Below are 15,786 nucleotides of genomic sequence, written 5' to 3' on the forward strand. Positions count from 1 at the left end.
CCTTGAATCTAGACTTAAATACAGGAATGTTCAGAGAGCTATAGGTAGTTTTAAATTTAACCAATTTGCCATTTACATGTCGCAACAAGCACTGGCGTACTTGTATTATAAAAAGCAAGATAGTAAATACTTTACGGTTTGTGAGCTACACAGTCTCCATTATGACTATTCAATAGAGAAGCAGCTATACGAAATATGTAAACAAATAGGTGTTATTCTGTTCTAGCTTTAAACAATCAGATGGTCTTTTTTGTTTCAGACCCGATATAACCACAAAACTTGTTCAATACACCTAAACTCAATCCAGCCCTAGGTTATCTATTAAAAACTTGCCAGAAGTCACAGTTTTTATTTCTTTTTTAATGTACATAAATTTTCTCGAAGAATGACTTATTAACTCCTTCCAATATTTTAATTTTAAAAGTAATAGAGACTAAGTTTTAAAGAACAAGAAATTTTGAGTCTTTTCAAGAGGCCTTGTGGAAATCTATATATTGTATATTCTATTTCTGATGGTGCTTAGAGTTAACAAAAAATTAAGGTTGTTATGGCATGGTCCCTGAACATGTGAAAGAAAAGTGAAAAACCTGGTTCATCTGGGGAGTATTTATAAACAAGAAGGCATTAAAATAGTCAGCAATTTTTACAAAAAGACCCAAGTTTTTTTCTGTTTTCCTTTCCTTTTCCTGAATGCTTCAGTTCTAAAAGTCTAAAAACTCCTATAGGCTTTTTGATCTTTGACTTCAAGAGAGAATTTTAGTACCTTAAGTTGACTGTTCACATACCTCACAAAACTGTGCCCCTGAAATATTCTCAACTAATAGCTGGTTGACAAAATGAATAATGCTATTAAAAATGAAATCAGCTATGGTAACTTTATATAGAGTGATGAATCACTCAGCATTGCCAAGTTAAGTATTGACTGGAGGCTAAAAAGAATGAAAGAGAGAGATTTCATTAAAAGTGGAAACATTACTGAAAGTAAAATAAAATATTTTGGAATAAAATACAAGGGCCTGGTAAGTATGTTATATGTTAAGGCAAAAATCCAATTTCTTACTAAGAGAGTATAAAAAAGAAACATGATCTAATGAAGTCTAAAATGAGGATTCTAACAAGCATTCCTAGATAAAAATCATAGTTTCATTTTACAACTTGCCTTTTTATTCCTGACAGACTCCAGGTGTATTTGAATGAAAACTTAGGTTACTTAAACTGACTTAAAAGTTGTGTCCTTTCATTGTACATATAAAGAAAAACTACTGTAATTAAGAAAAACTTTACTTAGAGCTTCTTCTAACCGAAAATTAAATAGACAAACACTGTATTAAGGGTTGCAAAGCAAGATCCTCAAAAGATCTTCGCATTTAACGCCCATCTTAATATAAGCACACATTTCTTTAAATAGTTTAAATAACAATTTCATTTCTGTATAAACTTTCATAGCAAAGAATCTCAAAGGATGTTATGAACACAACGATTAAACAGAAATTATGCATGGATGTTAGGTCCTTCACTTTTAAGTTGCTACCGTTTCACTGTTCAGCAGCAAATCTAACCATAAAATATCTTCTTACAGCAAAAAGACACCTACTGGTCAACAAGAACAGGAATGAGGTGGCACACCCAAAGAGGACTATCATGGAGTCTAAGCACAGCTTAGGTTCCAATATAAACCTTGGAAACACATCCATGGCAAACAAATATAAATAAAATCACCCTTGGCAATCCCCCCCCCCTTTTTTTTTTTTTTTGAGACAGAGTCTCGCTCTGTCACCCAGGCTGGAGTGCAGTGGTGCGATCTCGGCAATCCCTTTAAATTGCCCAAAACATACGGCATCCTTTTGACTTTATGTAGCATAACCCTGAACACTCTAAATTCTACGTTTAATTCTACGTAAGTCCATACGTAGATTTACGGGCATTCAAACCATCGTATCTCTTAAAATAACCCTCAAATCCCTAAAGGAAGGGAGCTAAGTGGAAAGTTCTAAAACATTCTTATTTGCCTGCTCCATGTACTCCTGTTTTACTATTAAACTTCAAGAGTTTCAGTACATATTACCAGATTGAAATTTGCTTGTTGTTACAGCAAAGAAGAGAAGAGAAGCATGTGTTGGGGCAGAAGAGAGGTAGAGATATTGGTTTTAATAGTCTCTTTTATTTCATCCACTGCAAGAACTTCTCCTTGAACCTGAAGGTGTTTATTAACTTAGGGACCATAGAGTTGATTACTCATGAACTAGGTAAAAGTTATTAATATGTTAATTTTAAATAAAAAGGTATGTTGAGCAGATTACAGAAAAATATACAGACATAGAAAGAATATGGTTCTGGAATTCTCAAAAAATTCCACCAAAGGATGACTGGAGTGATGGCCTCAGCAAAGAACCACTAGCATGGGTCCCATCACTATCCCATTCGGAATCCCCTTTTGTCATCCTGGTTCTGAATCAGCATCAACACTCAAAATTCTATTATTTTAATTTGTCAAAACGAATCTAAATCATAGTGTCAACAACAGAAAGCTCAAACTCAGGCTTAAAAAATAAGGTCACAAAGTCTTTACTTAGACTGGAATCCCCACCTTGAGCACAAATCCCTTTTCTCCCTCCCCTAGGTGCCTAAAATGTAAGAGAGGCCATTTTATTTCACACTTTCAGTGTATCTCAGTGGAGGAAAAAACTACCATTTGCAGCACCAGACACAAGTGTGAATAGTTTCAGACAGTCAACAATCAGTGGGTAAACAGTACCTGGGATTGGGAGACAAACAAGAAAACTAGAGTGCACATTAAGTATTGATGGTCAGAAAAAATCCTAACCGGATGCCAGGAAAAAAAAGTACTAATGCTCTTTTATTTCTTTACTACACAGAATGACTTACTTGGCAAAACTACTTTTTGCAGTTCAACTCACCTATCCAGAATGAACATTTGCTTTCCAGTCCTTTCATACGCAGCACAAGAATGGATTTAATAAACAATAAAGGAAATTATATTCAGGAAATTATTTTTATGTCAAACATTTTCTAAAATGCTTAAAATAACAAATGTTATTAATAAGCAAGACTATTTGTTCCACTTATTTTGAAGAGAACTGATGGCATAACCACCAATTGGAAAACTGATGTCATTCTGTAGCCAGGAGAATTTAAATCTTTCGGCATTTTACATTTTCAGGCCCTCTTTTATATACAAAGACATGAATATTTTTATCAGGCATAATATTTTCCAAATATTGTCACAAATAATGGCATCGGCAAACTTCTGAGGAAGGATATCTGATAATCAGAGTTTACTCCAAAAACCTCCTGCTTTCCACTAATAAACTATAATACATTCATGACATTTTTTCTTTTTTCAGATATAAGCCCTGCAGGAGAACCTATTTACTATCCAATATTGCCCTAAATGTGCCCCTCCCTAGCTCTGAGTCCTTTGATTTTTAAAGTTTTAAAACTATTCTATATAAACAACTTGACAACATATAGCTATGGAGTGTGGCTTTTCTTGCTGTAAATACTCAAACTTAACAACTTTCAGGGATGAAGCACTGACAACTCTACTTTCGCCCATGAGCTGTAAATTTGTGTTACCGTGTTTAACTGTCACCACCTTTCAAATATATTTCATAACAAGAGGAAAGGGAAAGCTAATTTCTTCCATTATGGGCAGAGGTACAAAATCACAATTTGATTTATTATTGTGATACTATGTAATTGGTGATCCAATTGGCCCTCATTATTTTCTTCTAGTCAATGAAAGACTAACCTAAGGTAGGAGTCTGAAGATTTGGAGTAATTTTTTTCTCTTTCACAAGTTCATAGATGATTAAAGTGATACTTTGGACAAAAACAAAATGAGCAAATGAAATAATCATTAAGAAAAACAACTGGAATCCCCATAGCCATCTCATTAGCTTATTAGGAGGATTAAGGGAGCTGTTTTGAAAATGGCTGCTAACCTATAAAGTGGTACAGAACATGGAATGTAAGCTCTACAAGGGCCCAGTCAGTCAGCTGTTTTGTTAACGGATTATGCCAATGGCCTAGAACAGAGCCTGATACATGGGAGACATTCAGTAAGCATGTGCTGAATGAATGAAATATATGGTATATTTAAAGTAGGTAACAAAAATAACGAAAAATAATGAAACAAAAATGCATACAGAAGCAGAAATCCCGCAGTTAAATGGTGGTATATTTCACCAATGAACTTAGAAATAACTCTGGGGCTTTCTTATTCAAATGTAGATGTAGTGCACTGAACAAATTAAGGCTGGGAAAAAAGCGGGCAGTCAACATGCAGAAATTACTAAAATCAGATTTTGTGGTACACTCCCAAGTTAACGTTTAAAGGATCAGAACTGGTTGTTCGACAACATTTCAGAAAAATATAGTATTATCTTCCCGAAAACTCCAACTCTTAGGCTCTCCCCCAGAACACCAAATCACTATTTCATCCTCACCTAATTTCCACCTGATAGGAAAAAAAAAATTGTTGGCACTCCATTATAATTTCATAATTGTACACTCCATAAAATAATTCCCACATTTGGTAAGGCAAGAATCTGTAATTTAAATAAAACCGGGGCAATGTTCAGAAAACTACATTCTTTATCCAATTATCAAAATATATCAATATAAATTCTGGTTTTAAGCAGCATATTTGTGGGGTCAAATTCATGAGATTTTAGTTTTCTTCTTTAGATGTTTTTCTAGTTTCAGAACCTAATGTTTTCTTTACAAGAATAATTTTTTAAAAAACAAAGGTTGTTTGTTCAAATGAAAATTAATCTAGAACATCATCTCTTCAATGAGTATTGAATAAAATATTTGGAAAAACACATGCTTAAACTGTATTAGAATACTTCAAAAGGGAATAAAAATTCTTACAACCCTCGTAATTATTCCAAAAACGATGTTTGCAATTGGACACTTTAATACGTGTACAAGAATGAATATGTTCTTGAAAATAAAAAAATGTAGTTATGAAAACTTTTAACCTTTAGTTGCAATATTTTGAAATAAATAAATAGAGATGGGAAATTACTTTTGAGGGTTATTGAAATAACTGCACTTGACTTGCATTTATTTTATTTAAATGTAATCTGTAAAATCTGCAAAGGTTAAAATTAAATACCTTTTCATGGCTGAGACAATTATGATTAGAAACAGCGTAGGAATCCTTGAAAGATAACTTCTATCAATACAAACAAGCCACCAAAAGTTATGCAAATCAACAAATTTTCTGGAAAATGTTATTTTTATGAAATATAATTTATTAACTCTTGTCCAAGTGAACCTGCTTTATGCCTAATTTTTCTAATACTTCAAAAAGAACAGAGAGGCCCAAATTTCCATAAACTTTGCCTTAACTGTTTGTTCCTCTCTCAGGGTGCAAAAAAGGCTCCCTAGCATTTAGGTTTTACACTAAGTGAATGAGACCGGTGTTCATATAGTTACATTTGTTCCATTCTGTTAGTAACCATTTCAAACTGAAAGACTAGGACAGGTTCTAAACATGTTAAATTCTATAAAGCCATTAGCAATAAATTTGATCCGGCAGTTTGCTGGGACAATGGAAACTGCTGAAAAAGCGTCTATTAGTCATTCTGGACAAACCCATCGGGATTAAAAGAATGAGTTAAGATCGTTTAAGGACGCAGCCAAAAAAAAAAAAAAAAAAAATCCAATTGGATCTCAGTTTCCGAGTCTCTAAGAGGCTTTTTCCCTTTTATCACTGACAATTTCAGGGAGCCCCACATAAGCTTTAGCTAATATTTGACTAAATTGTCAGCATCCTTCTTCCCAGTCCCACTAGTTAGGTTTAATACGATGATTAAAATAAACCCAAACTGCCCTTCTTTCGGTAAATTCTTATTTATCGGTGAACTTCCTATTCCAGTTGCCAATTCAGCTGTTTTTCAGCTCAGCACGAAGAAAGAGCCGGCCTTCATTTCTTTGCTCCTAACGTGATCCAAAATTTAAGAGTGGAGAAAGCCAGAACTTTGCGCAACTCTCCTTCCAAAGATCGTTGCGCGCATTCCTGACCTATCCCGACAATCCTAACAGTTTGAGTGGCAAAATCTCCCCTAGTTGGGCCGCGCGAAGCTCTCCTTGTCAGTAACTTTTCTGAGAGCTGGTGTCGTGCGGCCCGGGGCACAAGAGCGGGCGGGTTAGAAACGTCGAACTTGGTGAAACCCCTTGAGACTGATCCAGGCAGGCCGAAGAACCTTCAGAGTTTCCCAGTTAAGGCCAAAAACTTAAGGAGCCCTACCACCTGTTGAAAGAAGGGAACAGCAAGGAAGCTGGTGGAATGGAATGGGTGGGATGAGGCAAAAAAGAATCACAGAAAGTGGTGCGCCTCCGCCTGGGCCCCCGACTCCCAAAGTGGCATCTCCACTAAAGCTTGAAATGCTCCAGGAAGGTCCCAAACCGGCGCTCCCCGGGCACAGTGCGCAGCGCCGGCGCTGCCAGATCCCGTGACCGCCCGGCCTGGGGACACGGTCGCGGCTGGGGAGGGAGGGGAGAGCTGGCTCACCTGGCGCTGAAGGCTGGAAGGTACAGTCTCGGTCCCCCGGAGCCCGGCCCGGCAGCCTGGCACTGTCCATAGAGGGACTGAGCACTTGAAAAGCCCACCGCGTACCGTAGGGTGCCCCGGCGGGGCTAACTTGTTCGGCTGCGGCGCACAGCTTTAGGGGAACCGGGCTGGCGGGCAGGGGCCGGAGTTGCGCGCCCGCGGTGGCCAAGGCGGTCGCCGGGCCGTGGGGCGCGGGCGGCTGCAGCCCGGGCGTCGGGGCACCCCCGACCCGCAGCAAGTTCTCGATCAGGAAACTCTTGCCCAGGTTGCCAAAGCCGGGCGCAGCGGGGAGGTTGAGGAACGCGGAGGAAGCCACCACGTCCCAGTACGCACCGGCGTGGGCTGCCACCGCTCTGGGGAGCATAGTGCGGCGCCGGCTGGCCTGCTGCGCGCCCGCCGCACCGCACAAGGAGCCGCAGCTTCTCGTCGCCGCCTGCCGCAGGGCTGGAGCGCGCCGAGCCGGGCGGGGAGAAGAGGCCGCCCGGGACGGCGGCGGGCTTGGAACGATATTATTTATTTGCGTTGGGCGTTTTTTTAAGGGATGGGAGGAGTGAGTGTGGGAGGGGGAAGCTGTGAATTTCTCTGGCCGACGGCTTAGGCTCTGGGAGCGTCGGGGGGAGTCTTTCCCCCTCTCTATGCAAATCTGGACGGTTTTTTCTGGTTTGTGTTTTTTCTGAAAGGACTGAAGGTGTGTCCAGCCCATCCATTCATGTCACCAGTCCTACAAAGTGACAGACGCGGCCAACAATAAGGGCAGTGCTGTGGCAAGGGGAGGGGACTCGTAGTGGGAGGAGGTGGGCATGGAAGCGACGTGAATCGGGCGCGCTCACCTCCTCCCCGCGGCCGTGCAGAGCCTTGGCACTCTCGCTGGAGCCCGCGCAATCCCCCAGGCGCGGGGTCAGGTGAACGCCGGCGTGGAGCGCCCAGAGGGCGGGGTGGGGTGGGGGGAACGCCCTGTCGTCTGGGGCGCCTCCCCGTACTACCTGTTGGGCGAACCCTGGCATTCCAGTGTTGGTTGTCACTTCAGCAACTGATGGGTTTCCGGGGGAAGTAAACGAAGTCGCTAGTGGCTGGAAGGGCTGTTATCAGGGTCAGTGGAAGGATATCACCGAGACTGTTGTAGCTGTGCCGCAGTTGAAAAGTTACTTCTCAAAGAGTGGGTTGTTTGCATATTAAATGAGGCCCTTATGTTGTAAGGGGGAAGGAGATGTGTTTTTCTCAGAGATCTTTTAAGAAATTTCTGTTTCCAGTGACTCATTTCCGGTCACCTTTTAATAAGATTTGTTTTAAGGGTTGTGGGGAGAGGTGCCTACAGCTTCTTCACTCCAGAAGAGAGGAGCTAATACTTGTTGATCTAGAGAAGGAGCTCGAAGTCGGGGTTGGTTAAATGCCAAATGACAGATGGTTGTGTCCAAAACCTAGAGGGAAAAAACCACCACCAGGTCCTCCTAGACATTGGGAGTTGGGTACGTCTCTGCAGGGAGACGGGGATGAAAACACTGCGTTACTTAGGATTACAGCCGCTCTTTTTTTTTAACTCTGAAAATTTAAGTATTTTAAGATGTATTAACAGTTTGCTAAGTGGGAACTGGACAGATGAAAAGCGTGGGTGGGTGGGTAGGGGTGTGTGTGTGTGTGTGTGTGTGTGTGTGTGTGTGTGTGTAATTAAAGCTTGCTTTTTAACCACAAGACAACTTTGGGAAGGCTGCTCTTTTAGGAAACTCTGTGTAACAGTGGAGTGTTAAAATTGTGAACTCTCTGCCAATTAACACTTACCATTGCTACTCTCCTGTCCAAATTTAGATGAATTTATTTAGAGTGAGATTTTTTAAGGATGTCTGTGAAGTTTGGAGTCACATTATATTTTTCCTCTTTATCCTAAGAATAATTTGGTCTGTGGCCTCAATTTAGTTAAAATCTGGCCAGAGTTGCCAGGCTAGTGAGATAAATATTCTTCATAAGTTCACCTTATGGTGAATTTAAATGCCCAGCTTCATCAAAGATGAGCATAGGTAACTAAATTAATAAAGTTTGGATTTTTTTCCTAAGAGGGTAGACAATTTTATGACCTGCTACTAAATGGGAGGAAAGTTATTTGGAAGACTGATGTATACTGCCAATGTTCGTTCACTTGTTGATTTAGTCAGCAGACCTTTACTGAGCATTTCATATTTATTGAACACTTGTGGTGGTCTTGGGAATACATAGAAGAAAGATCTGGTCCTTTCCTCGTGGGAATTCACAGCCTACTGCGGGAAGAAAAACAAGTAACATCTGAGGAAGGGCTTCTAATTTGAAAGGAAAAATGTGAGAGAAAACTTTCTAAAGACAGCCTGTATTGTCATTCAGTTTGAAGAATTTTTTAATTTCCATCTTGATTTCATTTTTGACCCAATCATCATTCAGGAGCAGGTTATTTAATTTCCATGTATTTGCATTGTTTTGAAGATTCCCTTTGGAGTTGATTTTCAGTTTTATTCCACTGTGGTCTGAGAGAGTGCTTGATATAATTTCAATTTTCTTAAATTTATTGAAGCTATCTTGGAGGAAGTTCTGTGCACTGATAAATAGAATGTATATTCTGCAGCTGTTGGATAGAATGTTCTGTAAATATCTGTTAAGTCCATTTGTTCCAGGATATAGTTTAAATCCATTGTTTCTTTGCTGACTTTCTGTCTTGATGACCTGTCCAGTGCTGTCAGTGGAGTATGAAGCCCCCCCACTACTATTGTGTTGCTATCTATCTCATTTCTTAGGTGTATTAGTAATTGTTTTATAAAATTAGGAGCTCCAGTGTTAGGTGTCTATCAAAACCTCTGGGATACAACAAAGGCGTGCTAAGAGGAAAGTTCATAGCCCTAAACACCTACATCAGAAAGTATGAGAGAGCACAAACAGACAATCTAAGGTCGCACCTCAAGGAACTAGAGAAAAAAGAACAAACAAAACCCAAACCCAGCAGAAGAAAGGAAATAACCAAGATCATAGCAAAACTAAATGAAATTAAAACAAACAAAATACAAAAGATGAATGAAATAAAAAGCTGGTTCTTTGGAAAGATAAATAAAATTGATAGACTATTAGCAAGATTAACCAAGAAAAGAAGAGAGAAAATCCAAACAGCTCAATTAGAAATGTAATGGAAGATATTACAACTGACACTGCAGAAATGCAAAAGATCATTCAAGGCTACTATGAACATCCTTATGCACACAAACTAGAAAACCTAGAGGAGATGGATAAATTCCTGGAAAGATACAACCCTCCTAGTATAAATCAGGAAGAATTAGATATCCTAAACAGACCAATAATAAGCAGTGAGATTAAAAAGGCAATTTAAAATTTACTGACAAAAACAGTCCAGAACCAGACGGATTCACAGCAGAATTCGACCAGACATCCAAAGAATTGGTACCAATCCTGTTGACACTATTCCACAAGATAGAGAAAGAGGGAATCTGCCCTAAATCATTCTGTGAAGCCAGGATTACCCTAATACCAAAACCATGGAAGGACATAACCAAAAAAGAAAACTACAGACCAATATCTCTGATTAACATAAATGCAAAAATCCTTAACAAAATGCTATCTAACCAAATCCAACAAGATAGCAAAAAAAAAAAAAAAAAAAAAAAAAAAAAAAATCCACCATGATCAAGTGAGTTTCCTACCAGGGATGCAGGAATGGCTTAACATATGCAAGTCAGTAAATGTGATACACCACATAAACAGAATTAAAAGCAAAAATTGCATGATCACCTTGGTAGACACAGAAAAAGCATTCAAAAACATCCAACATTCCTTTATGATTAAAATTCTCAGCAAAATCGGCATACAGGGAACATACCTCAACGTAACAAAAGCCATCCATCTCTGACAAACCCACAGCCAACATAATACTGAATGGGGAAAAGTTGAAAGCATTCCTTCTGAGAACTGGAACAACTTAAGGATGCACATTCTCCCCATTTCTCTTCAACGTAGTACTGGGAGTCCTAGCCAGAGCAATCAGACAACAGAAATAAATAAATGGCATCCAACTCAGCAAAGAGGAAGTCAACCTGTCGCTGTGTGCTGATGATATGATTGTTTCCCTAAAAATCCCTAAAGACTCCTCCAGAAAGCTCTCAGAACTGATAATAAAAAAAATTCAGCAAAGATTCCAGATACAAAATTAATATACGCAAATCAGTAGCTCTTCTATACATCAACAGCGACCAAGCTGAGAATCAAATCAAGAATTCAACCCCTTCTACAATAGCTGCAAAAAAATAAAATAAAATACTTAGGAATGTATCTAACCAGTGAGGTGAAAGACCTCTACAAGGAAAAGTACAAAACGCTGCTGGAAAAAAATCATAGACAACACAAATAAATGGAAACACATCTCATGCTCATGGATGGGTAGAATCAATATTGTGAAAATGATTATACTGCCAAAAGCAGTCTACAAATTCAATACAATTCCCACCAAAATACCACCATCATTCTTCACAAAATTGGAAAAAACAATCCTAAAATTCATATGGAACTAAAAAAGAGCCCACATAGCCAAAGCAAGACTACGCAAAATGAACAAATCTGGAGGCATCACATTACCTGACTTCGAACTCTATAAGGCCACAGTCACCAAAACAGCATGGTACTGGTATAAAAATAGGCACGTAGACCAATGGAACAGAATAGAGAACCCAAATACTTACAGCCAACTGATCTTTGACAAAGCAAACAAAAACATAAAGTGGGGATAGGACACCCTATTCAACAAATGGTGCTGAGATAATTGGCTAGCCACATGTAGGAGAATGAAACTCAATTCTCATCTCTCACCTTATATAAAAATCACCTCAAGATTGATCAAGGACTTAAATCTAAAACCTGAAACTATAAAAATTCTAAAAGATAACATTGGAAAACCCCTTCGAGACATTGCCTTAGGCAAGGATTTTATGACTAAGATGCCAAAAGCAAATGCAACAAAAACAAAGATAAATAGCTGGGACTTAATTAAACTAAAGAGCTTTTGCACAGCGAAGGCACAGTCAGCAGAGTAAACAGACAATCCACAGAGTGGGAGAAAAATCTTCACAAACTACATCTGGCAAAGGTCTAATATCCAGAATATACAATGAGCTCAAACAAATTAGCAAGAAAAAAAAATCTCATCAAAAAGTGGGCTAACGACATAAATAGAAAATTCTCAAAAGAAGATATACAAATGGCCAACAAACATATCAAAAAGTGTACAACATCACTAATGATCAGGGAAATGCAAATCAAAACCACGATGTGATCCCACCTTACTCCTGCAAAAACGGCCATAATCGAAAAATAAAAAATAAAAATAATAGATGTTGGCACAGATGTGGTGAACAGGGAACACTTCTACACTGCTAGTGGTAATGTAAACTAGTACAGCCACTATGGAAAACAGTGTGGACATTCCTTACAGAACTAAAAGTAGAACTACCATTTGATCCAGCAGTCTCACTACTGGGTATCTACCCAGAGGAAAACCAGTCATTATACGAACATTCATGTTCATAGCAGCACAATTTGCAATTGCAAAAATGTGGAACCAACCTAAATACCTATCAATCAATGAGTGGATAAAGAAACTGTGTGTTTTATATATATATATATATATATACACACACACACACACACACACACACATATTCCATATATATTCCATCATATATATATATGATGGAATACTACTCGGCCATAAAAAGGAGTGAATGAATGACATTTGCAGTGACCTGGATGAGATTGGAGACTATTCTAAGTGAAGTAACTCAGGAATGGAAAACCAAACATTGTATGTTCTCACTCATATATGGAAGCTAAGTTATGAGGATGCAAAGGCATACAAATGACACAATGGACTTTGGGGACTCAGGGGAAAGTCTTGAGTGGGGAGTGAGCGATAAAAGACTACAAATTGGGTGCCATGTATACTGTTCGGGTGATGGGTGCACCAAACTCTCACAAATCGCCACTAAAGAACTTATGTAACCAAACACCACCTGTTACCCAATAACCTATGGAAACTAAAAAAAAAAAAAAAAACCCAGAAATAAAGGTAGTCTCACTGAACTGAGTTTGCTTGTTGTTGTTGTTGTTGTTCAGTTTTTTTTTTTTTTTTAAAGACAGAATCTGACTTTGTCACCCAGGCTGGAGTGCAGACACAATTCTCGAACTCCTGGAACTCCTGGCCTCGGTCAAGTAATCCTCCCACCTGGGTCTCCCCAAGTGCTCGGATTACAGGCATGAGCTGCTGCGCTGGGCCCTGAACTGAATAGTAAAGGTGAATAGCGGTTGGTGATAGGATGTGAAGTGGTAAAATTTGAGATTGAGCAGGGAAAAGAGTGATTACATGCTTATTGTCATCACTATATAATAGTGACCATGCAGCCAGGCACAGTACAGGCATACCTCAGAGATATTGTGAATTCAGTTCTAGACCACCACCATAAAGTGAATATCAAAAAAAACCAAGTCACACAATTTTTTTTTGTTTTCCAGAGCATATAAAAGTTATGTTTACACTCTATTAAGTGTGCAATATCATTATGTCTTTTAAAAAGTACGTACCTTAATTTAAAAATACTTTATTGCTAAAAAGTGCTAATATTCCTTTGATCCTTTAGCGAGTTATAATCTTTGTGCTGGTAGAAGGTCTTGCATCGATGTTGATGGTTGCTGACTGACCAGGGTGGCTAAGGATTGAGATAGCTGTGGCAATTTCTTAACATAAGACAACAGTGAAATTTGCCACACCAATGGACTCTTTCTTTCAGGAAAGATTTGTTTGTAGCATGAAATGCTGGTTGATACCATAGCATTTTACCCATTGTAGAACTTATTTCAAAATTGGAGTCAATCCTTTTAAACCTTGCCACTACTTTACCAAATGAGTTTATGCAGTGTTCTAAATCCTTTGTGGCCATTTCAAAAATGTTCACAGTATCTTCACCAAGAGTAGGTTCCATCTCAAGAACCCAGTTTGCATATCACTGAGAAGCAACTCCCCATCTGTTCAAGTTTGATCATGAGATTGGGGCAATTCAGTCATGTCTTCGGGTTCCATTTATAAATTCTAGTTCTCTTGCTACTTATAGCACATTTGCAGTTCCTTCCTCCACTAATGTGTTGAACCCCTCAAAGTAATGCATGAAGGTTGGAATTAACTTCTGCTGAACTCCTGTTAATGTTATTTTGACCTCTTCCCGTGAATCATGAATGTTCTTAATGGAATCTAGAATGGTGAATCCTTTCCAGCATGTTTCAATTTACTTTTCCCTGATCCATCAGAGAAATCACCTTTATGGCAGCTATAGCCTTACAAATTTTGTTTAAAGAATAAGACTTAAAAGTTGAAATGACTCCTTGATCCATGGGCTGCAGAAGGGATATTGTGTTAGCAGCATGGAAACAACATTAATCTCCTTGTATAGCTCCATGAGAGCTCTTCGATGACGAGGTGCATTGTCAATGAGCAATAATATTTTGAAAGAAATGTGAAAGGCCCTAGGATTTTCTTTCTTTCTTTTTTTTTTTTAAACTTTCTTCTTTTTTTTATTTATTTATTTTTTTAAATTTATTTATTATTATTATACTTTAAGTTGTAGGGTACATGTGGATAACATGCAGGTTTGTTACATATGTATACTTGTGCCATGTTGGTGTGCTGCACCCATCAACTCGTCATTTACATCAGGTATAACTCCCGATGCAATTCCTCCCCCCTCCCCCCTCCCCATGATAGGCCCCAGTGTGTGATGTTCCCCTTCCTGAGTCCAAGTGATCTCATTGTTCAGTTCCCACCTATGAGTGAGAACATGCGGTGTTTGGTTTTCTGTTCTTGTGATAGTTTGCTAAGAATGATGGTTTCCAGCTGCATCCATGTCCCTACAAAGGACATGAACTCATCCTTTTTTATGGCTGCATAGTATTCCATGGTGTATATGTGCCACATTTTCTTAATCCAGTCTGTCACTGATGGACATTTGGGTTGATTCCAAGTCTTTGCTATTGTAAATAGTGCCACAATAAACATACGTGTGCATGTGTCTTTATAGCAGCATGATTTATAATCCTTTGGGTATATACCCAGTAATGGGATGGCTGGGTCATATGGTACATCTAGTTCTAGATCCTTGAGGAATCGCCATACTGTTTTCCATAATGGTTGAACTAGTTTACAATCCCACCAACAGTGTAAAAGTGTTCCTATTTCTCCACATCCTCTCCAGCACCTGTTGTTTCCTGACTTTTTAATGATTGCCATTCTAACTGGTGTGAGATGGTATCTCATTGTGGTTTTGATTTGCATTTCTCTGATGGCCAGTGATGATGAGCATTTTTTCATGTGTCTTTGGCTGTATGAATGTCTTCTTTTGAGAAGTGTCTGTTCATATCCTTTGCCCACTTTTCGATGGGGTTGTTTGTTTTTTTCTTGTAAATTTGTTTGAGTTCTTTGTAGGTTCTGGATATTAGCCCTTTGTCAGATGAGTAGATTGCAAAAATTTTCTCCCATTCTGTAGGTTGCCTGTTCACTCTGATGGTAGTTTCTTTTGCTGTGAAGAAGCTCTTTAGTTTAATGAGATCCCATTTGTCAATTTTGGCTTTTGCTGCCGTTGCTTTTGGTGTTTTAGACATGAAGTCTTTGCCCATGCCTATGTCCTGAATGGTACTACCTAGGTTTTCCTCTAGGATTTTTATGGTATTAGGTCTAACATTTAAGTCTCTAATCCATCTTGAATTAATTTTCGTATAAGGAGTAAGGAAAGGATCCAGTTTCAGCTTTCTACTTATGGCTAGCCAATTTTCCCAGCACCATTTATTAAATAGGGAATCCTTTCCCCATTTCTTGTTTATCTCAGGTTTGTCAAAGATCAGATGGCTGTAGATGTGTGGTATTATTTCTGAGGACTCTGTTCTGTTCCATTGGTCTATATCTCTGTTTTGGTACCAGTACCATGCTGTTTTGGTTACTGTAGCCTTGTAGTATAGTTTGAAGTCAGGTAGTGTGATGCCTCCAGCTTTGTTCTTTTGACTTAGGATTGTCTTGGAGATGCGGGCTCTTTTTTGGTTCCATATGAACTTTAAAGCAGTTTTTTCCAATTCTGTGAAGAAACTAATTGGTAGCTTGATGGGGATGGCATTGAATCTATAAATTACCTTGGGCAGTATGACCA

At 38.8% G+C, this 15,786-nt stretch overlaps 1 protein-coding gene and 1 long non-coding RNA gene across 3 annotated transcripts in view; one reads left to right on the forward strand and one right to left on the reverse strand.

Moving 5' to 3' along the window:
* The window catches only part of DBX2 (developing brain homeobox 2), a 41,150-nt gene extending 34,034 nt beyond the window's left edge, over window positions 1-7,116 (reverse strand). Inside the window, exon 1 of the mRNA XM_001092529.5 lies at window positions 6,545-7,116. Within this exon, the coding sequence (XP_001092529.3) occupies window positions 6,545-6,947 (403 nt within the window). The 5' untranslated portion in view covers window positions 6,948-7,116. The remainder of the gene's footprint in view (window positions 1-6,544) is intronic.
* The window catches only part of LOC144332823 (uncharacterized), an 83,127-nt gene continuing 73,836 nt past the window's right edge, over window positions 6,496-15,786 (forward strand). Inside the window, exon 1 of one of the 2 annotated variants that reach the window (XR_013400968.1) lies at window positions 6,496-6,564. This is a non-coding gene — a long non-coding RNA (uncharacterized LOC144332823). The remainder of the gene's footprint in view (window positions 6,565-15,786) is intronic. The other variant, XR_013400967.1, reaches the window with a different exon arrangement.

The sequence above is a fragment of the Macaca mulatta genome, chromosome 11 (assembly GCF_049350105.2).
Source record: "Macaca mulatta isolate MMU2019108-1 chromosome 11, T2T-MMU8v2.0, whole genome shotgun sequence".
Classification (NCBI taxonomy): Eukaryota; Metazoa; Chordata; class Mammalia; order Primates; family Cercopithecidae; genus Macaca; species Macaca mulatta.